Source organism: Rana temporaria, chromosome 11 (genome assembly GCF_905171775.1).
Source record: "Rana temporaria chromosome 11, aRanTem1.1, whole genome shotgun sequence".
NCBI lineage: Eukaryota > Metazoa > Chordata > Amphibia > Anura > Ranidae > Rana > Rana temporaria.
Window position 1 is genome coordinate 119,190,600 of NC_053499.1, and position 26,881 is coordinate 119,217,480.

Consider the following 26,881-nt stretch of genomic DNA (forward strand, 5'->3'; position numbering starts at 1 on the left):
AATGTCTTGCATAGCCATCCTGATTTTTCTAAATGTGCAAGGATAGGATCCTGTTGGAGGCAGGGGACGAGCTGGAACATGATACACCTTAAAGTGGTTGTAAACTCTCTACAACCCTTTTCCCTACAGGTAAGCCTATAATGAGGCTAACCTGTAGGTACTGGAAATATTCGCCTTATCCACTTGCGCCGACGTCGTAGAAAGGGCACGTGCTGTGACTGTCAGCTCCCACGTGTGACTCCAGCCAGTAACACAGCCGGGAGGAGGAGGGGTTGAAGAGGGACGCCGTTACACAGTGGGGACATCGCGGGAGTCTTCTGCAGATAAGTGGCACGTAATGGGCTAGTATGCGATGCATACTAACGCGTTATGCTTTTACTTTGCAGAGAACAAAGAGGAAGTAAAACCCATCAGGGTTTACTTCCTCTCTAAATACAGGTATAATCTATTCCAAAGGTGAAATTTGGCCTTTTAAATTGCAGGCTTTACGTTTAATGATGTAAAAACTCAGCACTCTGCAACTTACATTTCAAAGTTTGAAATGGGGGAATGATGAAGAATAGGGATGAGCTCCAGCGTGTTTGCATAGTACACATGCAGAGCCCGCCAGGAAGTCTGCACGGCGCTGCGCTAAGCACAACCAGGGAGAAATTTCCCGATCTCTGCAGCCGAGCATCGGGTGAATGTTTCCCTGCCTGTGATTAGCGCAGCGCCCCGCAGACTTCCTGGCGGGCTCTGCATGTGTACTATGCGAACACGCTGGAGCTCATCCTTAGTAAAGAGCTATAATAAAAATTGCTGTCCATGGCTTGTATAATGAAACGTTAGCCACATAGCCATGAGCTCCTGCTTTTCTTCTATGTAGCTGGTTTAGGTAGAACAGATACATAACCATTTTATTTTGTTTTTAAGACGTCAGCGCAAGCTTGAGACGGGACCCTCTCAGTATCGGGCTTTGCTTGGAAGTGCAAAACTGACTGCTGACAAGCTAGAGATTCAGCTCATCAATGACAAGACCAAGGTAGGTGGATGTTGGTAATGAATAACTTAACTGTTAACTGAATAAACAGTTGAAATGCATATGAGAACCAGGAACCTGTGCCTGGCAAAGCCAGGTCCTGGAACTCCACTCCCGCATTGATTGTTTAAAATACAATCTGTCTTTTTTTATTGGACAGTGAAACTGTAGCAGCACACTGAGTCGTCTTTCTATTTGCTCTATTATCTGCCTTTTTCTAAATCTGTCGTTACATTAGCAAGCTTTTTTTTTTTTTTTTTTGCGCTAAGTGGAAATTCGCCACCTTCACTAAGCTTTGGGGAAAAATGTGTGCAAATGCACTGAAACAGTCTATTTGCCTTTTAGTATGTTTGTCTTTCAGGCATCCCTTGTCTGATTTTTGAAAAAGGCCTATTTGCAGAGGAGAGCTGCGAATGACGAAGGCACGTAAGCTGACCATAGTGTCGGGCTAAGCAGCCATGATAAACTGTGGTCAGTTTTAGGGGTGCAACGGATCAAAAAACTCACGGATCGGATCGATCCTCGGATCAGGAGTCACGGATCGGATCATTTTCGGATCAGCAAAAAAAAAAGACAAATCTTGTTACACCCACCAGAGTTTTTGATTTCACAGTTCTTCTCAACACAAAACGGAGCTTATGTGCTTAAATACAGTGTTTGGAAATCCGACATGTACGAAAGTGGTGTCACCAGTTCCCTACTGTGACCTGAACTATCCCAATCATCAGATCCCTTTAGTGTCATTGATCGGCAGGCTGAGTGTCTAGTGAAAATCCCCCCTACGTGCTCAGTCCATACAGATCCCCCCGATCGCCTCCTCTCTCTTCTCTGGCAAGCAGCAGGACGCCCGGTGCGGCAGCGGCTCCCTGTGTGGATTCCTCAAGGTGCAGCATGGAGCTCATCGCTGGGCTGTTAGGAGTCAATGACATATTGAGCTCAAGTGCCCACAAACTTCCGAGGAGCAGCCTGCATCCCCCGCGCCGGGTGGACCTCGATGGCCGCCGCTTCGATAGCTAGGCCGAAGCCGCTGCCTTTCCTATGGACCGGGAGGCCCGTGGATCGCTGTGTGTCCCGACCCGAAGGTGCTGATCTGTACGGATCAGTTGCACCCCTAGTGACAATACTTGATGTGTTCCCACTGTCATATGGCATTCTTGTGCCACAGTGCCTACACACCGTCACGGTTTTATCCACTAACCTCTTTCCTTCATCATAATATTAGACAGGGAAGCCAAAATGCTCCCATACAGGGGATTTAAATGACGCGGGGCATTCAAGCTCCTCCGTTCGCCATTACCACGCTGTGTGTGGACTGAACATGCGCAAATTATTTTTTTTTTTTAGAAAACAATCCTCGGATCACGTGTGTGCGGTTCGGATCAATCTTTTTCGGTTCGGATCACGGATCAATGACGATCCGTTGCACCCCTAGTCAGTTTACAGGGAGGGAGGGAAGAACCAGGCAGGATCAGCCAGGTATTTCAGGTGATACAGGGGCCCAAATGGCACAAGTATGGTGCTATATAACGTGGTTTAATAGAACAGGCTTTTTTTTTTTTTTTTGGGGTAACAAACACTTTTAAGTCTTTAATTGTGTTTCATGGCTATACCCTTTTGTTATTTATTTTTGCAAAACAAAGCTTTATTTATTTTTTTCAGATGGGCTAGAAAACAATTTATAAAAGCATCTTAAAAAATAAAAATAAAACTTGCACCAAACAGGGTTGCTTTTTAATCTGAGCTTTCATGTGGATATCTAAGCATTATGTACACATTTTAAAGGAGTTGTAATGTAAAGTCTCAAGGTTTTACACCTTAATACATTTTGTGCATTAAGGTAAAACACCTTCTGTGCTGCAGCAGCCCCCGTTTTTCTCACCTGAACCATATTGCTCCAGCTGCTGTCCCGGGTCCCCATTGGCTCCTGCTGTCAATCAAATCCAGTGACACTGGGGGGGTCCCAAGTCCTGCTGTCTGTCAATGGACGCAGCAACAGGACTTGGGAGCGTTCACGCAGGAGGAGCCAAGAGCGCCACTGGGGAACCCCAGAAAAGGAGGATAGGGGGCTGCTCTGTGCAAAACCCTTTCACAGAGGTAAGTATAACATGTTTGTCATTTAAAAAGGGAAAAATTAAAATGTACTTTTTACAATCACCTTTAAATAACCAAAAAAAAATAAGTGCAGCGCTCACTAGTGTTGAAGACCTAAAAATATACTCAAATCACCTTGGTGAAAATGTGTCAGTGACATAAAAATTATAAAATGATCATAAGTCCTACTTTTCATTTTTTTTTTTTTTTTAAATGTGTCCCAAAAGTATGCCTTTCAATGTTAAATCTTGATCTACCGTTCCACATGGATCTTGAGTAGAATATATTGGCAAATGCCACCACTTTGTGTTCTTTTCCCAATTGAATTAGATGGTTACCATAGGCCTATACTCTACCTTTCCCAGTTAAGGGGATACATAACCATCTGGTCTCCAACACTGCACTGGTCCTGTTAGCACCCCCTTCCCTTTTGAAAGAAGTTTGGGATTATTTTTTTAAGAATCATACTTGCCTAGGTGGATGCAGGATCTGTCCGATGCTGCATCTGTCCCTCGCTGGCTCTAAGACTGAGAACCCGAGTGCTCAAACATCTCTAATTGTTCAGTTCTCAGTGCTCCGTTGACTGCTGAAACCGGGTCACAGAAGTGCAGAACGAATTGCCCTCCCAAGATCCACAGGAGAAGTACAGCCAAACGAGCTTTGTCCGTACTTCTCCTTTTAAGCAAACATTGAGTTCATTCTTTTTAGCACAAAAAGGCATTTTTATCATTTTATTTTTTTGGAAAAATTATTCTAGGTTTTTTTTGTGGAGTGCTGGAAACTTATATTTTACTCATTTTGAAGGGTGTGGGAGAATTCACTCGTCATTAGAATTTTCAACAAGTGCCTCTTTATTTTGTCCCAGGTCTCTCTTCTGTTGGAAGTGTTCGGATTACACGGAAATATGACACGCATTAAGATTAATGAGCTTAAGCCTCTAAAACCGAGATATGAGGTTCCTGATGTGTTGGTTGGGACGCCCACTCCTGAGAAGTAAGTAGATGGCTTTTATGGCCTCTGTTTCCCTCCCATGCCACCAACTGACTTTACCAGTACATTTAAGTTGCATATTGCTTTAGTTCTATACAGTATACCTGTGAGATTTTTCAGTGTGCTTTATATTACTTTTGTCACAGCCTACAGGTCTCTGGGCAAGATGACAACACTCTAGAGTTGTCCTTGGGAGGTGGCGTTAACAAGCTCCTGGTGACAGGGTCACCTTTTCGTCTGGATATCCTCTCAGGCCAAGACTTGGTACTGAGTGTAAATTCTCGAGGACTTCTTTATTTTGAACACCTACGAGCAAGAAAGGACACGTAAGTAACACTTGGTGTTATGTGATATTTGGAGTGTTCATTGGGGGAGGGGCAATAGTTAAGCGGGTTGCATTCCTTAAAGGCTTAGTTCGCTTTTTTTTTTTTTCATAGGGATTTTTTTTAAATGATCGATTTTCCTTCTGACTTACTTTCTGGACAGACCATAGGTCATGACACAGGAAGGAGTTGACCAGCTGCTCTCATTGGCACACACCCTGCATCATCTACCCTCAGCTGGTCAACTCCTTCCTGTGTCATGACCTAAAGTTTGTCCAGGAAGTAAGGCATAAGTAATCAAGTAGTGTTTTTAAACCGCTATAAAGACCGTGAGGTAAGCGTGTGTAGAAAAAAAAAAGGTGAACTTGGCCTTTAGGTGTAGCTAGAAAATTCAAATATTTGAAGATTGGAGGGGTGAGGGATGGGCTTTTTCCCAGGGATTGAAACTGAAATGTGTTTTTCTTTCTTTTTTGCTTTTTGCTCTATGCCCCATCCCTTTCTGCCCTCTTCTTTTCCTGCCCCATCACCTCCCAGTCTCTCGGCCAAAGTTAGTAGCGCTGTCGGTAACATGTGGCATAAGGTGAAGAATCTTTTCTCTAGGTAATCCCATTTACATACACTGACACTTCCAACCTACATAGATTAAAACACCTAAATAATAGCATAGTAGTTGCATACTTGGCTAAACTTTCTTAATCTTTCAAACTGTGAGATATTATAGCCAGATAACATGGGGACTTGGGTAGTAAAATTTCAAAACGCTGATGAAATTGAGAGCTTCATAAAAACATCTGAAAGAGCTTTCCGTGTTGCCCCATACCAACCACAAAGCTTCTCCTTCTCCTTTTTTTATTTTCTTTAGGGGGAAAAAGGAGAAGGGACTTGGTTTTTATGAGCATGGGGAGTTCTTGCAGACACTTTCATTTTATAAGGCTTTAATTGGCTTGTTTGGAAAGTGAAATTGACCTGACCAATTGGGGACAAAAATCAGTTATACCTAATTATAAATTCTAAAAACTGCATATATACAGCAAGGTTTTGGATGTTCAGCCAAATCTAACATCTCTAGCAATTCTGATCATTATTTAAGTGGATTGGTGTTGGGCCCAACTTCCTTTTTGGATTACCTATAAAATTTAGAGGGTGACCTTCCAACAGCTACTGTGTGTGTGTGTGTGTGTGTGTGTGTGTGTGTGTGTGACTTTATACAAATCTTTTGATTTCTATACTATGTAGCGACAGTAGCTAGGGATAATGTAACTATCACTACAGCTATTGAGTAGTTGTAGAACTTATACCCCCCTACATCTTATACCCCCTATCCTCTTCTAATCCTTTCCCTCCTCTTTCTCCCTCGCCTCTGCTCCCATCTATCCCATCCTCCCTGGAAGCGTCACTCCTCACCCCTCGTCTCTGTTCGGCTTGTAGTGACTCAGAAAAGACTGATGCTGCCTCAGAAAGTGATAGCGAAATTCCTGGAGAAGAGGAAGTTGTGAAAGAGGAAGAAAACAAGAAGGTGAGATAGGGATGTGAACAACAATATAAAAGGATTGGAGGTGACATTTTGTGAACTCATTAATGGGCAGGCTGAATGTACCAAGTTGATCGGTCGATCACCTTGGGTACAACCAGCCTGCCCGATTCTCTTGCGATTTTTTTTCTAGCTGCTGCTATAGCCACTAGCCATAATCGTTGCCTTCTCCTGGTGGGAGTGGCTTTCCCTGTCCCCCCCCCCCCCCCTTAGATTTTTGGGCAACAGAACTCTGGCAAATAAAATGTACAACTATGGTAGGCTATGCAATGGCAAAAACGATCTGTATAAGTATGGTAGTTACGTTTAGAATATAAACTAGGAGACTACCAGAAGAACAAATGTTCTTGTTTTATTGAGGGACACAGGAATTCAAATAGCCCTGCTGACTGCAGGAGGATTGGCACTGGCAAACAAAACTGTAAATCAATCCTCGTATAACCCCTTCTCTACCCAGCATACCTCAGTTTTCTGCTAGTGTCCGAAGATGGACATCTTGGCTCTACTGAGAAAAGTCCAACCACATTTTTGCTAGCTTTTTTTACTTTGACTGTGTGGATTTCGTTCATTGACTTTAACCACTATTCATCACCACATTGCTGCTTCAGATGGTCTCTACATAGCAGCTATCCAGTTTAGCCGTTCTGAATAATGTCTTTGCAATGCCGTACCCAGACCCCAGTGGACTGAACAAGCAGGGCTAGTTAAAATCATGAACGCTGAGGGACGGTGCAATGTTTTGCTGGGTGGCATGTTGCACAGGCTCCACACACTTTCCCAAGACTTCTTTAAGGAATCCTCATACTGCTGCTGTTTGTTACCACTTCCCATCTACAGTGACCTGGTCATCTCTGGCATCCTGACCCTCATCTGCACAACCACCTGTGTTTTTGAGTATCTGCCTCACACTGTGTGCTTAGTTTTGTTGCCATTAAACTGATACAACATATCTGCACATAGACGTGAAAAGAGATAGTCCGTAACTCCTTGCTTACTCTTTAAAATCTTCAGAATTTATTTGTTGGCCATAAAAGACATGGTATAGGACCGCAAATGTAAATGTGTTTCAGCCTTATGGCTTGTTCATCTGGTAGTGAAAAAGGCTGAAATGCATTTACATTTGCTGTCCTATACTGTGTCTTTTATGGCTAACCAATAAATTCTGAAGATTTTAAAGCGCAAGCAAGAAGTTGGGGGACTATCTCTTTTCATAATTGCCATTGCAGCTGTGCGACAGCCTTTCGGCACCCAGGTAGCTCTGAAAATGTTCTCATCTTCTTGGGTAGTAGCACCCCACCTCTGCTTTATTTTACCTAGACGGAGGGGGCAGTTCTGCTCTTATGGGTGTCCAATTTTGCCCTTTGTGGTTTTGGGACATTTACTCAGTATTCTCTTTGGTACCTGCAGTCTGAAACCTGGTGCCCCTATAGCAGGGGTGCCCAACCAGTGGCCCGTGGAGCCTTCTGATGTGGCCCGCGACCTCCTGCTCTGGGATGGAATAGAGCACTGTTATTAAAGGTCTTTATTACTAAATCAGTGTATATGGGCAAATTTGTTCTGCAGTGGTTACTGGGCTGCTTTTAATCTAATCCGCAAATCCAGAACAGTGCACCTATCTATTGCATATTGCAGAAAAGCCAAAGGTACACTGCATTGCAACCGCGGTGCGGGTTAATCGCATCAGTGTAAAAGCAACCATTGGCCCCTTTCACACGGCCATTCCAACCCAATTGGACCCTCCATTTACCCCTAAGGAGTGGCAGATGTAAACCAACATGTGTCCAATCTCCAAACTGATCAGGCTGTGTCTGCTCTGCATATGCAAAGCAGACACAGACCTGCCATCTGCCCACTCCGCTGATTGTGGCCCGCGACCAGTTACCAAGTCGCTTAAGTGGCCCTCACGCTTCAAAAGGTTTAGCACCCCTGCCCTATAGTTTTATAGGATTGGCCATATGCGTTCAGTCCTAAATACCCTGCAGAGTAACTTTACCAAGTTTTTTTTTTAATTTATGTGCACTATTGTTTGGCCCTACTAAGGGTACGAATAATTTACTCATGGGATATTGATATGATTATTATGAAATGTTTTTTAGCTGCGACAAGCACATGTCAACACTGCAAACCTGGGTTTCGGCATTAAAATTTGCTTATGGGGGTTAATATTGCACTTAAGAACTCCCATTACAAAAAACACATTAAGTCTGTTTTTAAGGATAAGTTCATAATTGCTAAGGAGACAGGGTGATTCCAGCAGCTATTTCGTCTGTGCACAGCCGGTCCGAGATCACTGTTAGTACCCATCCCTGTAATATTCTCCTCTGAGACGAAATATCTTTTTCTCACTAAAGAAGTTTGACAACAGGTTCTTAATGTGTGATGTGGCCAACAAAGGAATGATTTTCTGGCTGTACAAGACATGTCCTAAGTTGATAAGTGGCTATGGAAATCGTCTGAGAGATTAAAATGGTAAAATTTAAAGATATGCATAGTTTGAGATTGACTGCATTTCATTCATGTAAGGTTTTGCCAAATGTAATATCTTCTGGCAGGAAGAAGAAGATGAACCCGGAATGTGGGAAGAAACATTTAAAACTCACACAGACAGCAAGCCTAATGGTAAGAAGGTTTATGGTGAAGATGATTTTCATAAAAGGAAGGATGATTGCATTGCAGGAGCGCAGTGTGATTGATGTACAGTGTGATATACTCCATGTATATTAAGGGGAAATCTAATCATTCAAATGAGCATCACATTAAATCATAAAAAAAAAAGGGGGGGGGGGGGTAAACTAAGCTTGAAAAACTGATCAAAGCAAATCATCATGCACACACATACATGTAGCGATTAAAAAGTAAATAATAAAGGGTCCATGTATAGCCTCACGAGGGCCACACTGCTCCACAAAAAACAGCATTGTCAAATGCTACATCTCACCTTTCAGACAGAGAAAGGAATTGAGGACAGATTCTTCAATTCCTTTCTCTGTAGCCTCGGCTGCACTGAAGACCGAGGCTCCTGTTCATAAACGTTAGCATAGTAAACCATTTACAATGCTTAGTTATGAATGAACACAGGAGCGATCCGTAACAGTTGCCCTCTTTGTCTAATTTAAAAACATTGTCCAATTCGGCATAACGGACACCAGCCCCGTCCCTTGCTCTCCATCTGCCTGTGTGCCCACAGCACCCACCATGAGAGGGAAGCTGGGGGTACTGCGGGCAAGAGGAGGGGGGCCTGTGCACATCTGGGGGAATCCTATGTGGGCAGCACAGGGAGGGGGATTGGTGCAGCAGGATGGGTGGACCATTACAGAAGGATGCGTTGTGTGTCTCCCTCCAGCAGCAGCCACCGAGGGGGTAGAAACTAGATTTCAGCTGCTGGAGGGAGAGACAGACGCAATGCAATTGTCCTGCTGTCCCTCCGCACTGAGCCCCTTACATGAGGCCTGGTGGCATCTCATATGATGATTATTATAATTGAATTTGTTTTGAAGGCTTTGTTTCAAAAATTGTACTAAATTAAGGCTATTGTGGGCTTCTGTATACAGATACTGACAAATATAAAAATAACTATGTAAGCAAAGAAAACTGAAATAAGCATATTCTGTAAAGGAAGCTAAATATGTAGTGCCCAGTGAGAGGAATAATACTGAACAGCGGGGAAGTATTTATTTGACACACCTGGAATTATGTGAAGAGTTCAGAAGCACTGTGTGTGACTTTTCAGACAGATCAAAATTCAGTCCCCTTTACTAACTTACCATGCCTCATTCCACACACTGTATGTGTGGCGATAAACATCTTGGTAGAGAGGGTTCTACTTCCTCATGTCAGAGCTCCACCTGATGACTGGTGATCTGATGACTGATTATGGAGAAGCAGCAGGGAAGTGGAAAAAGCACAGATCTACTGAATGAATGAAGTAGGGAGATCCTTGCAGTGCAGGTCCTCGGGCACAGCTTTCAAATCTTGTATCACTAATGCCTGGTAAACACTGAGATTTGATTGAACTAAAAAAAATAGTTGGTTCCGGTCAGAGCCGCTGTACTAACTGCTGAGCTGTTGTATTCTGATTGGGACAAGTCTGTCCCCGTCGATCAGCTTTAAAGCAGACCTTTACCCATAACAACTTGATAAATGTTCTTTAGCAAGGGACATTCCACATTAATAATAATGCTTCCAAAAGGTATTGTGTTCTGCAAATTACCTCCAGCATTGCGCCTGTTTTTTTTTTTTTTTCTGGGGCTGCAAGTTTTATAATGCGGAATTAAACCCATTAATTTAACGGTTTCAAAAAAGGTTACAATGCTGGGATTTCCAACTATCTCTCAGCCACACTGGTAAACCATCAAAAGACTGGTGTCCTAACTAATCAAAATTGCAGTACCCTGGCAGTTGAAGATCAAACGGAAGCAGCTTCTTTGGCTGTAAAGGATAGGAGGGTTTAATTCTGCTTTGAGGCTGTCAGCAGATCGGCCTCTACAAATTTGTCGGTGCCTAAAAAGTGTAGGTCAACTGAGCATGTGCAGAGCAGGGGGCGAGATGGTTATTTACTGGATTTTATCCTTATTTTTATTTACATAGCTATACCTGCAAAGGGGCCATATAGCGGGACTTAATTTTCTGACTAAAGTTCCACTTTAAGCTACAGGCAGAATGGCTGTAAAGGCACAAGGATTTTTATCTTCATGCATTCTATGCCCCCTCTCAACCCAGCAATGTCCTTTAACACCTTACAAGAGAAACCTCAGCCAGGAGGCATTAGGATTGCACACATTTTAAAATCTGTGTTTGATAAAGGTACACCTCTGATGCCCAGCAAGGGTTTATATTGGGACAGTATTGGACTGTTTATTGAACGCTTTTATTCAGAACTGTCAGATATGTTAGATTTTTTTTTCTGTAGGTAATAGTCTTGCATCTTTATGTAAACCCTCTACAGGTCCTTCTTCACTGGGTCTAGACTTCTCCTTACCGGGATTTGAACACGTTTATGGAATTCCAGAACATGCAGACAATTTAAGACTGCGCACAACAGAGTAAGAAGTGCAAAATTCTTTACCTTTTTTGTCCCCTCTTATATTCATACAGTACAGACAGGTAGCTTCTTATGCAATTCAACTGGCTTGTTCACTTTTAGTAGAAATTTGTTTCCAGTGTGATTTAAAAAAAATAAAAATCTTGGTTTTTCAGGAGCACAGATCCCTACCGCTTGTATAACTTGGATGTCTTTCAGTATGAACTGTATAACACCATGGCTTTATATGGGGCTGTGCCACTGCTGCTAGCTCACAACATTCACCGCACTTTAGGTATCTTCTGGCTCAATGCTGCTGAAACCTGGGTAGATATTAGCTCCAACACTGCTGGAAAGGTAAGCAAATGGCATACTAAATGAAAAGAGAAAATACTGAAATCTCAAGCACTCTGCCATTTTACCATTCTGTCATCACAGACTCTCTTTGGGACGATGCTGCAGTATATGCAGGGAGGTGGAGAGACCCCTCAGACAGACGTGCACTGGATGTCCGAGAGTGGCATCATTGATGTATTCCTCTTGCTAGGACCTTCTCCAAGTGACGTGTTTAAGCAATATGCCAGTCTCACAGGTATTCAAAAATATAACATGTATAACTTTACCTATTGTCCTGTTTACTTGCAAAGAAGTACAGTATGTCCTTGAAGAAGACCCTTTTAAAGTAAACCTATACTGATCCTATTTAAAAAAAAAATATATATATTTTTTTGTTTGTTTGTTGGAAAGCTCTAAAGAGTTCTGCTATGCTGTTTTACCATGGGAGTACTGCACATAGTAATTATAACCAACCAAATATTCAGACCATTATGCCTTTTTAATAGGGAAAAAATTGAATCTTTTCAATGAAAAATTACAGCTGAAAAGGTGGTTATAAAGCATTAAAGTGGAGTTCCACCCATAAATATAACATTACATCAGTAGTTTTAAAAAAAAAATGTCATTAGTCATTTTTTTTTTAGATGCCTTCAAAGTGTTGTTGCTAGGCAGAATAGTTAATCTTCCCACTTCCTGCACCTAGGTGCTTAAGCTTCCTAACCTACACCGCACAGACTCCTGGGAATGTAGTGGGTGTAACTTTCCAGGAGTCTGTGCACTCCCCAGTCTCGAAGAATAATGTGACTTGGACAGTACAGGTGCTGAAACCTGATCTGAAACCTATTACACTGCTTACAGTGCAGCACTGAGCATGTGCGAGATCTGCAAGGCTGAAATCCAGGAAGTCATACAGTCTGGCTTCATGATGCCCACACTTAAGATGGCCCCAGTCAATTTCTATTTTATAAAGTGTCTAAATGCTGTAACAACCTAACAAAACGGACCTTAGTTTACAGACTAACTTTACTAGAATACATTAAGCTTGTGTATTACATGGGTATTTATATTTAAAAAGTGAAATTGTGGCCGGAACTCCGCTTTAACATCTTTTACCTTAAAGGAGTTCTCCAAGCTAAAACTTTTAACCCCCGCTGTGCCCGGGCTGTAAAACTATACAAAATAAACTTTCACTTACCTGCCTACGATCCCCTGTTGTTCCGATATTGCCGTCCCGGTCTGTTCCACTTTCTGCGGGTCGGTGACTCACAGTGCGCTTAGCCTATCAGCGGCCGCGACGGGACATTGCTGCGGCCGCTGACAGGCTGAGCGCACTGTGAGTCACCGACCCGCAGGAAGTGGAACAGACCGGAGAACGGGACGGCGATATCGGCTGCGTGCGGTGTGGCGGGGAAGGGAGGGGGGCTCGCTGGGAGCGACTCACCGCTTAGGATCCCGTCAGGCTGGGGTCCGGGTGGCTGTGTCATCTGGCGCTCCAGCGATGGGGAAGGCTGCTGTGGGGATGGAAGTGAGGAGGTCCTGGAGCGCGATGTTGCGGCGTCTGGCGCCATCTTGTCTCCCCCGCCTGGCGGCATTCCGGATGGTTTAAAGTAGTCCCTGAGGGACGTGGAGGAGCCTGGTGGGGGCTGGAATGTTCCTCTAGCTGTGCTGGAGCGTGTGGTCTGTGAGCCGCCCATAGATGGATGCAGATTCCCCGGCTAAAGTGCCTTAGAGCTGCAGTCCTTCCAGGCTGGCTTCCGGTCACGCCCCCCCCCCCCCCCTTCCTTTAATTTTAAGGTAAAAAATGCATAGGCATTTGTATCGCCCCTTCACCCCACCTTCTCTGAGCCCTCATTTGATCCGGCGATTTGCCCATCTGCAGCTCTTCTCTCCCCTTTCTAGTCTGACTGGCTTTGCTGATGGAGCAGGAGCCTAGGCTCCCGTTGTTGTCAATCGGAGCCAGTGACCAGGAGGCGGCATCGAGTCCCACTGCCTGTGTCTATAGCTTTCTATGGGGGTACTTGCCAGAGAGAAGCCAGGAGCGCTGGTGGGGGACCTAATAACAGGAAAATCAGGTCCACTCTATGCAAGTAAAAAAATCATCTGTCCCTTTTTTTTTTTTTTTTTTTATATTATAAAAAATAAATAAAAATAAAAGGTGGAGGAGGGGGATATTTTAAATTGCTTTACGTTCTACTCTGTTCTGGATGAAAGGCCACAATATCCATCTGCGTAGACACTTAATACTGTCTTGCTTTGTTTACATGCAGGGACCCAAGCTCTACCACCATATTTTTCACTTGGATACCACCAATGCCGATGGAACTACAATGATGAGGAGGATGTGCGCAGTGTAGATGCTGGGTTTGATGAACATGATATTCCCTATGACTTTATCTGGTTGGATATTGAGCATGCTGATGGAAAGAGATACTTCACTTGGGACGCTAATAAGTTTCCCACACCAAGAAATATGCTTGATGGCTTGAAGGAGAAGAGGCGGAAGGCAAGTTAATTTCCATGTCATGCTGCCTCTTATCTTTATACTTCAATGTGGATTAACTGTTCAGTTTAAAAACGTATTTCTGATTTTGTGGGTAAATGCCGACTTTGTTCATGTATTTTCTTATGTCTCGTGGTACTACAGATGGTAGCTATTGTGGACCCTCATATCAAGATTGATGGCGGTTACCGGATTCATAGCGAAATTCGATCCCGCAACTACTATGTTAAAACCAAAGATGGAAGTGACTATGAGGGCTGGTGCTGGCCAGGTAGGCTTTAGTGTTATTTTGGAATGACTGTAGACAAGGTATAATTACTATTTCAGGAATCATTTGTGTTTAACCACTTCTTGACCAACGTGTGTGTGTGTGTGTGTGTGTGTGTGTGTGTGTGTGTGTGTGTGTGTGTGTGTGTGTGTGTGTATATATATATATACATCTTTGGGAAGTGATGGTGATATCAGAACCATAGCTGCAGCTACTTGATCACTTTTACAAGCAGCAAAGGCCCCACAGCTGGGGCTGCTGTGGGCAGTTATGCCAGCTGACCATAGTGACAAAAGTTACTTCTGTTCCCTAATCGTGTCCTATGGTGTATGAAACTGGAAGCGAAAAGGATTTTGACACTTCTGGTTTCGTTTTTTTGTTTACTAGTTGTTAGTGGCTAGTAAAGCAAACCAGTCAAGGTAATCTTTGTTTGATCAGCTGCTTTGGATGGCAGCGGAGAGATTAAAGGCCTAATAGACCTCAAATCTCTCAGTAAAGAGAACCTGTCACCGCCCATGCTACTTCAGGGGATGTTCATGCCATGTGATGGCAATAAAGTTTAAAAAAAATAAAAATTAATTGGACTGTGTTAAAACAATCAATTCAAATAAAATAAAGATTTTAAAGCACCTCCCTAACTCATGCACTATCTTGTGCGCGCATGTAGATCCTGTGCCCATATGTGAATAGTGATGGCACCACACGAATGAGGTATTGTATCATTACAACTGAGTTAGAGCAATAATTCTAGTGCCAGAATTCCTGTGTAACTCTAAAACCAGTAACCTGTAAAAGCTTTTAAAGCATTGACTTAAGATTTTTTAGGTACCGTTTTAAAGCATGACATGTTGGGTATCTATTTACTCAGCATAAGTTCTTCCTTTAGATTTTACCCAAAAATTGGGTATTGTGTTTGCATGCTCTAAAATTCATTAAACTGTATTTTATTTTATTTTCCTGAAAATTTGCTATTTGAAAAACCAATGTACACATATCTTCTATAGAAAATGATAAAGCGTACCAGTTTATTCTCCAGGGACTTTACTTTCAGAAAATCTATATTGTATAAGGGTTCTAGGTAATTTTCCAATTGTTTACATGCTGCATCTGTCCCCCGCTGCCTCTTCACCGAGAACCGATTTTCCACACTCATTGGAGTGCTAAGCTGTGGAGGGGTGGGGAAAGTCTCAGTGGCTCGATGAGAGGCTGAAACGGCCATCAGTCTAGGTATCTGGCGGATTCAGACTTCCGAAGTCTGGATGACGCGGTGCCTGGACTGATCCTGGTGACGTCAGCAGAGAGCGGACTTCAGACCTCTCTGCTAAAAACGGGTCACAGTAGTGGAAAACAAATTGCACTCCTGTGACCCATAGTGGAAGCCCAGCCGAATGAGCCCAGATGATCATTTCAGCAGTAGCCTCACTCCAGAGGGAAAACTTTCTAGCCTCCATCAATATAACAAATTTGTATTCACACATACCTATTTTCCAGCCTCATCAGAGGTTCCTACGGTTTGCAGTAGAGGAACGTCATTTTCAGTTTAAAGCTGTACCCTTTGACCTGGCTACAGCTCCATGGGTGTTCACAAAGGTTCTAGCACCAGTACTGGGTCTTTTAAGGGCCCAAGGGATCCTGACCTACTCGGAGATCGCTCATTTCGGGCTCGAGGACTGAGCATAATATGCACAGTGCGGTATTTGAAAAGCTTAGGCTGGATCATGAATACCGAAAAGTCAACCTTGAATCCAGCTCAAAGTCTAAAGTATTTATTTCTGACCCTAGATACGGTTCAAGGTATTTTTGCCACCTGTACAGCTGACTGTAGAAAAGAGAGAATTCTCTTAATCACATATTTCCGAGGATGCCATTTTATGGCTTCACATCAAGCAATATAAGGCTTCCAGACCTGTGCCCTGAAGGTTCAGGTGCATCAGATAAGGGGAACGAGACAATGCCCAGTTTCATTCCAGGCCTTTACAACAAGAAATCTTGTTGGCTTGGAACAAAAGAGCAATGTGCTTATCTCTTCGGGCATGCTTAAGCCTGAACTGGTGGTTGCAGGATCAGAACCTGCAAAAGGGAAAATCCTTTCTCCTGGTAACTTGTAGAGTATGAACTACAGATGCCAGTCTCAGGCTGGGGAGCGACCCTAGACGGCCTCGCAGCTCTGGGAAAATGGTCAGGGACAGAACAGATCCCTGCCCATTAACGCCCTGGGCGGTGGAGCTTCAGGACTGCCCTATCAGGGTTCAGTTCGACCCGGCTGTGGCCTATATAAACCACCAAGGCGGTACCAGGATTTGTTCCGCTCTAAAGGAGTGGAACCACATACTAGCCTGGGCAGAGGGACATGTGCCGATTTTAATATAGGCAGTCCATATCCCGGGAGTCTAACTAGAAGGCAAATTATCTCAGCCGCCAGCAGATCTGCCAGGGGGAATGGTCTACAGGGGTTTTCCAGGAAATTTGCCAACGTTGGGAATGGCCAGAGGTCGACCTATTGGCATCCTGATTCAACAACAAGCTACAACAATTTGTGTCCTAAACAAATCTGATAGTTCCATAGAGACGGTACTTCCTGGTTTATGCTTTCCCTCCGATCCCTCTACTTCCACATTTGTTGCACAGGATTCAGAGGGGATTTCAGTCATTCTGGTGGCACCAGCCTGGCCCAGACGTCCCGGAGATTGTGAGACTGACAATACACGGGCCATGGACGCTTCCACGTCGCCCCGATCTACTGTCTCAAGGTCCTATTTTCCACCCCAATTTACAGTCTCTAAATTTGACGGCTATTTGAGGCTAGGGTGTTAAAGGACCGTGGCATCTCGGGATCAGTAGTGTCTACCCTAAAGAATGCTAAAAAAGCTGTCGCTAGAAAAATGTATCATAAGGTCTGGAAGCCTTATATTGCTTGGTGTGAAGCCAGAAAATGGCATCGCGAAATACGCGATTGGGAGAATTCTCTTTTCTTACAGTCGGCTGTGGAAAACCAATTTTGGCTTTAAGTACAATCGGAGGTCAACTTTTGGCTCTATCTGTGTTCTTCCAACGGCCTTTAGCCTCCCATTCACTGATCCAAACCTTTTATGTTAGGTGATTTAAGCAAGAGAGTTTCCCCTATGTGTCCTTGGCACTTGAATTTGGTGCTGTCTGTTAGAGGCAACCGTTTGAACCTATTAACGAAATTCCATTAGACTTGCTGTCATGCAAGCTAGCCTTCCAGATGGCCATCACCTAGGCTAGAAGGGTGTGGGAGTTGGCGGCCCTTTCATGCAGGGAAACCGTACTTAAAGGAGTTGTAAAGGTTTGTCTTTTATTTTCTAAATAGGTTCCTTTAAGCCAGTGTATTGTTGGTTCACTTACTTTTTCCTTCGATTTCCCTTCTAAATGTTTTTTTTCTTTGTATGAATTTCTCACTTCCTGTTTTTCCTCAGTAAGCTTTCCACCATCATCCGAGCGGTGGAAAGTCATTTAGAACAGCTTACTGAACACCTTACTGAGGAGGAACAGGAAGTGAGAAATTCAGACAAAGAAAACAAAGAAAAAAAAAACATTTAGAAGGGAAATCGAAGGAAAAGGTGAGTGAACCAAAAATGCACTAGCTTAAAGTAACCTATTTAGGAAATTAAAAAACAAACCTTTTACAAGCCCTTTAATCCTTCACCACGACGGGGGTTGTATTGCCACCTGTTCCATCCTTTTTGCCAAAGGTAGTGTCGGCCCTTCATTTCAATCAGGACATTATTTTGCCTTTCATTCTCTCGGCCTCGTTCGGCGGAAGAAAGGCATTCTTTGGACGTTGTACGAGCAGTCAAGGTTTATTTGTCTAGATCTGCGGACATCTGAGGATCAGACTCCTTTTGTTGTTTTACCAGAAGTACCCAAGAAAGGGCAGGCAGCTTTTATTGCCAATTGGGTCCGTGAATTGGTCGTTCAGGTCTGAAACGTAAAGCTCAGTCTACCAGGGGTGTAGGAACCACCTGGGATTTTCGCCATCAGGGATCTATGGCTCAGATTTGTAAGGCTGCTACCTGGTCTTCAGTGTATACGTTCAGGACTATTGCTCTGGGACATCCCAGTAGGTAATTTTTAGCCTGACTCTGTGTCCCATGATGTATGAAAAAGAAAATAGGATTTTTTTCGTCATACTTACCTGTAAAATCCTTTTTTCTGCAAGAATATAAAAAATTCAGAATGAAAACATTTCTGCAAAGCATAGGTGTGTAGGTGAAATTGCATCTGCTGAGGTTCTAAAAGCGAACAGCCTAATGTAAGACTATTTGGTTGTCCCTTATTTTTATTTTATTTTTTTCAGGGTCTGCAGCCTATCCAGACTTCACTAATCCAGATATGAGGGCCTGGTGGTCCAGCATGTTCTCGTATGACCATTATGAGGTAAACTACCTGCACTTTAGTCTATTCTGATTCTGCAGCTTTTTTTTTTTTTTTTTTTCTCTTTTTTTTTTTTCTTTTTTTTTTTATTTATTTTTATTTTATTTATACATTTACTTCTCTTCTTGCCTTTTGCCACCAGGGGTCCACGGAAAATTTGTTTGTTTGGAATGATATGAATGAGCCGTCTGTGTTTAACGGTCCAGAAGTGACAATGCACAAAGATGCTGTACATTGGGGTGAATGGGAGCATCGCGATGTACATAATATATATGGACTCTATGTGGTGAGTATAAAACTTGAAAACTGATCATTTTTGTCCAGATGCTAAATTCCAGCTTTGTGGAAGATTCTTAGGAGAAAAACATTGTGAAACGACAAAAGAGGCTTCTGAGGGGAAAATTTAGTGACAGACTAGACATTGGAGTGTGCAATGCAAAAATAGTGCAGTAGCTAGTCTACATGGTGAAGTCTGCGCATTTGTTAAATTAAAATTTCTGTTGCTTTTAGGGTAGATTCAAACGTTTTAGTCTGTTGTGGAGCATTGACATGCGTTGTGTTAAGGCAGCTTATTCTTAATCACTTCCCGCCCATAGGCTGTCTTATGATGTCCTGGACTTTGAGTGGGGTTATCTGAATGATGCCTGCAGCTACAGGCATCATGCAGACATAAAAAGTTGCAACGACCACCAATTTATTCCCTGTGCTCTCCACAAAAAAAAAAAATGTGTGTGATAGAGAGATAGATATAGATATAGATATATATATATATATATATATATCTCTATCTATCTATCTATTAGTGGGGTATGTTTGGGGGTTCTAAGTAATTTTCAAAAAAAAATTAAACTTTTACATGTGCCAGAATTGGCCCAGATGGGAAGTGTTTAATGAGTTGGTTACCTTTAATATAAACACAATACAAAGGGCCAGAAAATGCACATGAGCCTTTTTCCCATTACTGTGTGTTGGGATGCCGTTTACAATAAATGTCTGTGCACTTTGCTAGGGCGAATGTTAACAAGTGAGATTGCCATTTTGGCTGTGAAAATACCTGATTATTTGAATTGCTGTGATAGGATGTGCTTCTGTTAAAGGAATCTGTCTTGAGAAACGAATTGTATACTGTATGACTTCTCCTGAAAATGCTCCTAGACTATCATACTTGACCCACTTGTTTTGTTTTAAGTTTTTGACCTGACATAATCTACAGGACTTCTGACTTTTCTTGGACTTTCCTGATTTGGTTACTTGCTCAAAGTCAGTGACGCAAACTGGAACCATTGGCCCATTATAACAGTCAAGCATTTTCATAAGAAAGACTTTACTGGTAGCCCCCATGTTTTTCTCATGGCAGAATTAGTTGCAATTTCTATTTACAATTAAAAGAATCTTGACATAGCTCAGGATTATCATATAAAATTTAAGTTACAGCTGTGGCACTACTGACCACCTCATGCGAGGTACTCTGGTTACTATACAATTTTTATCTGCTACTCTTGATGTGGTATAAATGGTACAGTTGTTAATGTTTTATCACAGGTTGATTTAAAATTCACTTCTTGCATTTCAGCACCAAGCCACTGCTGAGGGTTTGATCCATCGTTCTGGAGGAAAGGAAAGGCCCTTTGTCTTGACTCGAGCGTTCTTTGCAGGTTCACAACGTTATGGTAAGACTATACAGAAAGTAAAGATCTGGATGAACGTACAGGTCTTAAAGTGATTGTAAACAATCGCCTTGTAAAACAACTGATCAGTTTCAAATATAAATGAAAGGCAAAACATTTTTGTATAGATAGAGAAAAAAAATTATGTTTTTTTTTTTTTTGTTTTGTTTTTTATATCCCCCCCCCCCCCCCCATCCTTAAGTGATAACATTCCCTCTGTTCTCAGCTGCATAAGAGCTGGTGGGAGGAGAGGCAGAAGTACGCTGAGCTTCCCAGTGAATGTCTGTGCAGCAGGGGCATCTCAGGACAAGTCTGATTATTGGAGGAGACCCTTGGATTTACGAGCATAATCTGTTCCAGGACAATGCTCGTAATCCAAAGTACTCGCATATCAAAGCGAGTTTGCCCATTAAAGTCGATGGAAACGAAAATAATTTGTTCCACATTGACTTCAATGGCATGCAATACCGCATGTAGTCAGAGGTGAGAGCCTCGTAAACAGCCGCAAAGGCCCAAGGACAGTTCGGCTGACCTCTAACGGAGAATTTCCGTATCTTTCCGATCGGCTCTGGCGCTCCCCCACACACACCTCAGGCCAAACGCGGTACTGCACACCACTTTGGCCTGAATCTTGCTCGTTTTGCAAGTCAAAGCTCGCAAACCAAGTTAAGATTTTTAAAAATATAGTGCTCATATTGCGAAAACGCTCGTTAACCGCGTTACTCACAATCCAAGGTGCCACTGTACACAAAGTTCCCAGCCTAGCTAGAGAACAGACCACAGTGTGCTCTCCTGCTTAGTGTGGTCAGTTTTTAATAGGAAAGCAGAGCAACTGGCAGGAACACCAGGGATTTCCCATAAAGGAAGCAATACAAAGAGAAACATGATACTTTCTCATGCAAGTACATGGCACAGCAGGCACACATCAGTAATGTGAAGTGTTTGGGTAACAAATGCTTTGTTATGTTTTGTTTATCAGGTGCCGTATGGACAGGTGATAATGCTGCTGAGTGGGGGCACTTGAAGATCTCCATCCCCATGTGTCTAAGTTTGGGTCTTGTTGGCATTTCATTCTGTGGAGGTTGGTGTTAATAACTAAAGGTACTTTGCTATTTTGTCTTGCTTTGATTGTTCACGCAGCTTTCTAACCTGCTGCTATATTCTTTCCCTTCACAGCTGATGTTGGTGGCTTCTTTAAAAACCCAGAGCCTGAACTACTGCTTCGCTGGTATCAAGCTGGTGCTTATCAGCCTTTTTTCCGTGCTCACGCTCATTTGGATACACCTCGTCGGGAGCCCTGGTTACATGGAGAGACCAATACAGACCTGATACGTACAGTTCTTCGTGAAAGATATACTCTTCTTCCCTACTGGTATACATTGTTCTACAATGCCCATCGTGATGCAGAGCCTGTCATGAGGTGAGCTGGGTCCCTGTGCAAAATGTAATGGAAAGTGCTATTCATATGGTATCCTACAGTACTATATGTTGTCTATTTCAGACCTCTCTGGGTTGAATTTCCTACTGATGTGTCTATCTTTGCAATGGATGATCAGTACATGCTTGGTAAGTAATGTGTGTACTTTTTCTTTTTTTTTTTTTTTTTTTGCAATATATTATGTGTTTGCATTGTCAGAGTACACTAGAATTGACGCGTGGAACGTTGGATCACTATGATAGTATTTGGGTTAATTTATTGGTTATTTCCCTTCATGTCGTTATATAGGCTCCGCACTCTTGGTCCACCCTGTAACGGAAGCCAATGCTCGTGAAGTTGAAATTTATCTGCCAGGGGCCGGAGAGGTAACAACGCTGTCATCATTTCCTGACACTGACACTTCAGCCATTAATGATTTCTAACAGCCCCATTTTTTTTTTTTTTTTTGTGTGTAGGTCTGGTATGATGTACGTAGCTATCAGAGCTATAAGGCACCACAGAAGTTTTACTTGCCAGTTACCATCAGCTCAGTGAGTATGAGCAAATACATAATGTTATACCATGTTTATCGTTTTTGTTTTGTAATGTCTGTGATCTTCAATTTAATATATATTTATTTATTTTTTCTCCCCATCTGTTCTGTGCAACCAATGTTCTCTTGTTTAATGTCGCACTTTTATTTCCAGATACCAGTTTATCAGCGGGGCGGATCTATAATTCCACGGAAGGACCGTCCCAGAAGATCCTCAGAATGTATGCAGACTGATCCCTTTACTTTATATGTAGCACTGGACCTCCAGGTTAGTACCAGTAGAACTCCTCCTATTTCTTTGGTTTAGCCTAGGGTGACCATAGATGGACATGGGTCTACCAGGATGGGAAGACATCTGACACTAATACTGTTTTTTCCCTGTCCAATTCATGGATGGACACAGCACATTTCCCCTATTTAAAAAAGGAAGCTATTGGGCTGTAAAGACCTTTTTCAGGTTATTGGAAAATTGCATATCTACATTCTTCTTTAATTTCTGTTTTGGTAACCATAGCAACCAGGACAAATGGGGGTATCTAGGAGAGACAGACAGCAAAATCGTAACAGAAGTTCTAATCCTTCCCTACTTCATCCAAAACTACATACACATGAAGGCCTCGTGCACACTGGATGTTTTTTCCTGCCTCTAAACTCCCCTGCATGTAAGCCTGTGTTTCCATGAACACACAGGCTTTTTGCAGCGTTTAGAGGCAGGAAAAAGAAAGCCACTCTTTTTTGGTAGAAAAAAATCTTCTGCCATTTACTAAACGTGCTTCATTGCTAGGCACCTTTTTAGCACTTCAGCTTTTATTAATTTCAATGGCCAGAATAAATTAAAGTTCTGGCCAATGAAATAAACATCCAAACGCTGCTAAACTTGTTTGAAAAAATGCAGCTTAGGGGAGTTCTTGGTGCTAATTTTTTCCTGTCGGGAGAAACTGCATTTTACAATAAACCATTGTGCATGAGGCCCTAGGCTACATGTACACGATCTACCCCTAAACGTAACTCTCCTGGCAGCAGAAAAACCCTAAATGCAACATAAAAGCGGTACCACGTTTTTGCCTCGTTTAGCGTTTGGAGTTTATTAGCCACTTATTGGCCTACTGGGCACTATTCTCCCCTTCCTGATCAAGCCAATTTTCAGCTTTTAGTGCTGTCACACTTTGACAATTGTGCGGTCATGCAACACTACCCAAACAAAATTATTTTATTTCCACACAAATAGAACTTTCTTTTGGTGGTATTTAATCCCCACTTGTTTTTTTATTTTTTGCTAAAAAAAAACGAAAGAAGATTGAACATCAAAAAAAAATGTTTTCATAGTTTGTTATATCATTTTGCAAACGGGTAATTTTTTTTCTCCTTCCCTGATGAGGCTGCACTGGTGGGCACTGTAGGGACTGTACCAATAACCAGCTTATATTTACATTCTTGATCCGCTGTGATTTGACATAGCTGAGCATATGGTAAAGAGCCACTGATTGGCTTTTTACCTCAATCTGTGATCAGCAGTGTCCTCTGGACACTGATTACAGTGCGTGCTTCCCATGCGATCACGGGAGGCCGTCGTATAAGGACTATCCATTTGCGTTGTAGCCGGCATTCGGCTATAGCACAGTTGGCCATTTGTAATTTGACCAGAATACTTGTCGTTTAAAAATAATAAATGTCCAAGTGCTAAACTTGCATGCGTGTTTGCCGCACGTCACATTTTATGGCCATAATGTTCCTTTCCTGAACGCGATTCTTCTGCGTTCAGTTGAGGGATGTTTAACTGACCCTAAACTCTGGTAAAAACTTGTGTGCACATGGGGACACAGGCTTTTATTGAGTTGTGTTTTTAAGAGGTTTGGCAAGAAAAAGGCAAAAGCTCCCAAATTCATGTTTAGGAGCAGCAGTGTACATGAGGCCTAAGGGATGCATGGTGTGAACAAGCCCTTATTTAACTTTTTTATATTGCTCTTTTTGATTAGGTCTGTCTACTTTATTTATGTTTGTTTTAGGGAGAAGCACAAGGTGAATTGTATTTGGATGATGGCCACAGCTTTAATTACCAGCAAAATGAGTTTTTATATAGACAATTCAATTACAGCCATGGACAGCTAACTTCAAGGTAAGATTACAAAAATATATGAATTCTCATTGATATCTGGAACTAGTATGAACTAAAGTAGTAGTGATTTTTGAGGCTTTTTTTTTTTTTTTTTTGTTTTTTTCTTGGACATTTTAAAGGACAACTAATAAATTCTGACAAACACATTATGGGCCCACTTATGGGCCTTTTATGCTCCTTTGCCATTGGAAGGGTGTGTGTGTGTGTGTGTGTGTGTGTGTGTGTGTATATGTATATGTATATGTATATGTGTATATATGTGTATATATGTGTATATATATATATATATATATATATATATATATATATATATATATATATATATATATATATATATATATATATATATATATATATATATATATATATATATATATATATATATATATATATAATCTCCCTGGAACCTCCTGATAACACGGAGCAACGGTATAATAAACAAAAAATAATAATGAAAAAACAAGTCCATGTACAGAAAAGTCTGTATGTGCATGTGAAAAAAAGCTCAAATAATTCACAGCATGCAGTGCAGGTAAATAAAGGTAACCAGATATCCTCCACCGCACACAAGATGGCCTCTCACCTCACAAATTCAACCTAAAAAGGTCACAGGGCATAAAATCACACTAGAAAGATCCTAATCCCACACGTCAGAAGAATGGCTGATAGGTCAGCAAGCATCAAAATTAAATCGGATCCTGCAGTTTCGCCACACCATATGAATAAACAGAAAAGGCAACCTAGTTCTCTCTGGTTTGGCAGTTTAATGGGGTTAAAAACATATACAAAAACAACTCGCATGTTAAAGCATTCAAACCGCGAGTGCCAACAGATACATTATGTAAACGCACACAGACGGCAGTGATCGCGAGTGATGTCCTACGTGGCTCCTCCCCCCCGTACGCGTTACATCCGTGGGCGGGACTTCATCAACGTGGGGCAGGAAGACAAGCAGACGTCCCGCTGTTAACTTATGTAGTGTCATGGCAACCGCTCGGCTACCAATCTGACCCTCATAGATGGATACAGCCAATCATGACTCGATCACACAAGATAAACATCTCTAGTATCAGAAAGGCAGCCCGATCACTGATTACGGAGGCCAAAAATAGATTAAAAGGTGCACATATTAACAAATGCCTACAGACTGGTCAATTACTGCATAGATAAGTATAAAAATATAAAAACGGGAAGAAAAACTTCCACTGATATACCATATTTATACTCAATATTTCTAGAAGCAAAAAATATAAATACTACACCTCTATTAAAAAAGGGAAACAACAAGTTAACCCTTTCATTTTAGAATTAGAACGTCATCCACGATCACCATTAACCACTTCAGCCCCGGACCATATTGCTGGTCAAAGACCACAGCACTTTTTGCGATTCGGGACTGCGTCACTTTAACTGACAATTGCGCGGTCATGCGATGTGGCTCTCAAACAAAATTGGCGTTCTTTTTTTTTTTTTTCCACAAATAGAGCTTTCTTTTGGTGGTATTTGATCACCTCTGCGGTTTTTAGTCTTTGCGCTATAAACAAAAATAGAGCGACAATTTTGAAAAAAATGAATATATTTTACTTTTTTACCATAATTAATAAATATCCCCCAAAAATATATAAAAAAAACAATTTTTTCCCTCAGTTTAGGCCGATACGTATTCTTCTACATATGTTTCGTACAAAAAAATCGCAATAAACGTTTGGTTTGCGCAAAAGTTATAGCGTTTAGAAAATGGAGGGTAGTTTTATGGCATTTTTATTTTTAACTAGTAATGGCGGCGATCAGCTTTTTTTTTTATATATATATATATATATATATATATATATATATATATATATATATATATATATATATATATATATATATATATATATATATATATATATATATATATATATATATATATATATATATATATATATATATATATATATATATATATATATATATATATATATATATATAAAAAAAATTTTTTTTGGTACTGCGACATTATGGCGGACACTTGACAAATTTTTGGGACCATTGGCATTTTTATAGCGACCGGTGCTATAAAAATGCATTGATTACTATAAAAATGCCACTGGCAGGGAAGGGGGTTAAGTATGTTCCCTGGGTGTGTTCTAACTGTAGGGGGGGGGTGACTCACTAGGGGAAATGACTGATCGCTGTTCATACATTGTATAAACGGACGGTCAGGCATTTCTCCCCTGACAGGACTTGGGGCTGTGTTTACACACACAGTTCCCGGTTCTCGCTCTGTAACGAGCGATCGTGGGTGCCGGGCGATGATCGCGCCCGTCGCAGTCAGGGAGGCACGCGTGCGCGCGCCCCAATTGGATGCTCGGCGAGATGATGTATAGCTACCTGATCTCGCACAGCAGAGCCGACCTGCCACAGTACAACTGCGGCGGCTGGTTGGCAAGCAGTTGGTACAATATAAATGCAATACAAAATGATAAATAATATATATACCTATTCTTCTATAAAAATCCATAAAATTAAAACAAGAGAGAAAATATAATAAAAATATATTTTATCTATTAGAAATAAAACAATTTTAAATCAAAATCCACATTTAAGCCTGCAGGTGACATAACCTTAGTTTCGAATATCCAGAATGATTCACGACGGCTAAGTTGGCAAATGA

The 26,881-nt window shown here is 41.8% G+C and overlaps 1 protein-coding gene across 2 annotated transcripts in view; it reads left to right on the top strand.

The window, feature by feature from the left end:
- The window catches only part of GANAB (glucosidase II alpha subunit), a 46,904-nt gene that overhangs the window by 10,448 nt on the left and 9,575 nt on the right, over positions 1-26,881 (top strand). The window contains exons 3-23 of one of the 2 annotated variants that reach the window (XM_040328943.1): positions 913-1,021; positions 3,975-4,102; positions 4,246-4,425; positions 4,957-5,022; positions 5,851-5,938; positions 8,506-8,572; positions 10,899-10,995; positions 11,150-11,330; positions 11,412-11,565; positions 13,577-13,812; positions 13,954-14,080; positions 18,396-18,475; positions 18,615-18,758; positions 20,046-20,142; positions 21,119-21,220; positions 21,316-21,559; positions 21,641-21,705; positions 21,866-21,942; positions 22,033-22,107; positions 22,264-22,377; positions 24,116-24,225. In XM_040328943.1, coding sequence (XP_040184877.1) covers positions 913-1,021; positions 3,975-4,102; positions 4,246-4,425; positions 4,957-5,022; positions 5,851-5,938; positions 8,506-8,572; positions 10,899-10,995; positions 11,150-11,330; positions 11,412-11,565; positions 13,577-13,812; positions 13,954-14,080; positions 18,396-18,475; positions 18,615-18,758; positions 20,046-20,142; positions 21,119-21,220; positions 21,316-21,559; positions 21,641-21,705; positions 21,866-21,942; positions 22,033-22,107; positions 22,264-22,377; positions 24,116-24,225 — 2,541 coding nt within the window. The remainder of the gene's footprint in view (positions 1-912; positions 1,022-3,974; positions 4,103-4,245; positions 4,426-4,956; positions 5,023-5,850; positions 5,939-8,505; positions 8,573-10,898; positions 10,996-11,149; positions 11,331-11,411; positions 11,566-13,576; positions 13,813-13,953; positions 14,081-18,395; positions 18,476-18,614; positions 18,759-20,045; positions 20,143-21,118; positions 21,221-21,315; positions 21,560-21,640; positions 21,706-21,865; positions 21,943-22,032; positions 22,108-22,263; positions 22,378-24,115; positions 24,226-26,881) is intronic. The other variant, XM_040328941.1, reaches the window with a different exon arrangement.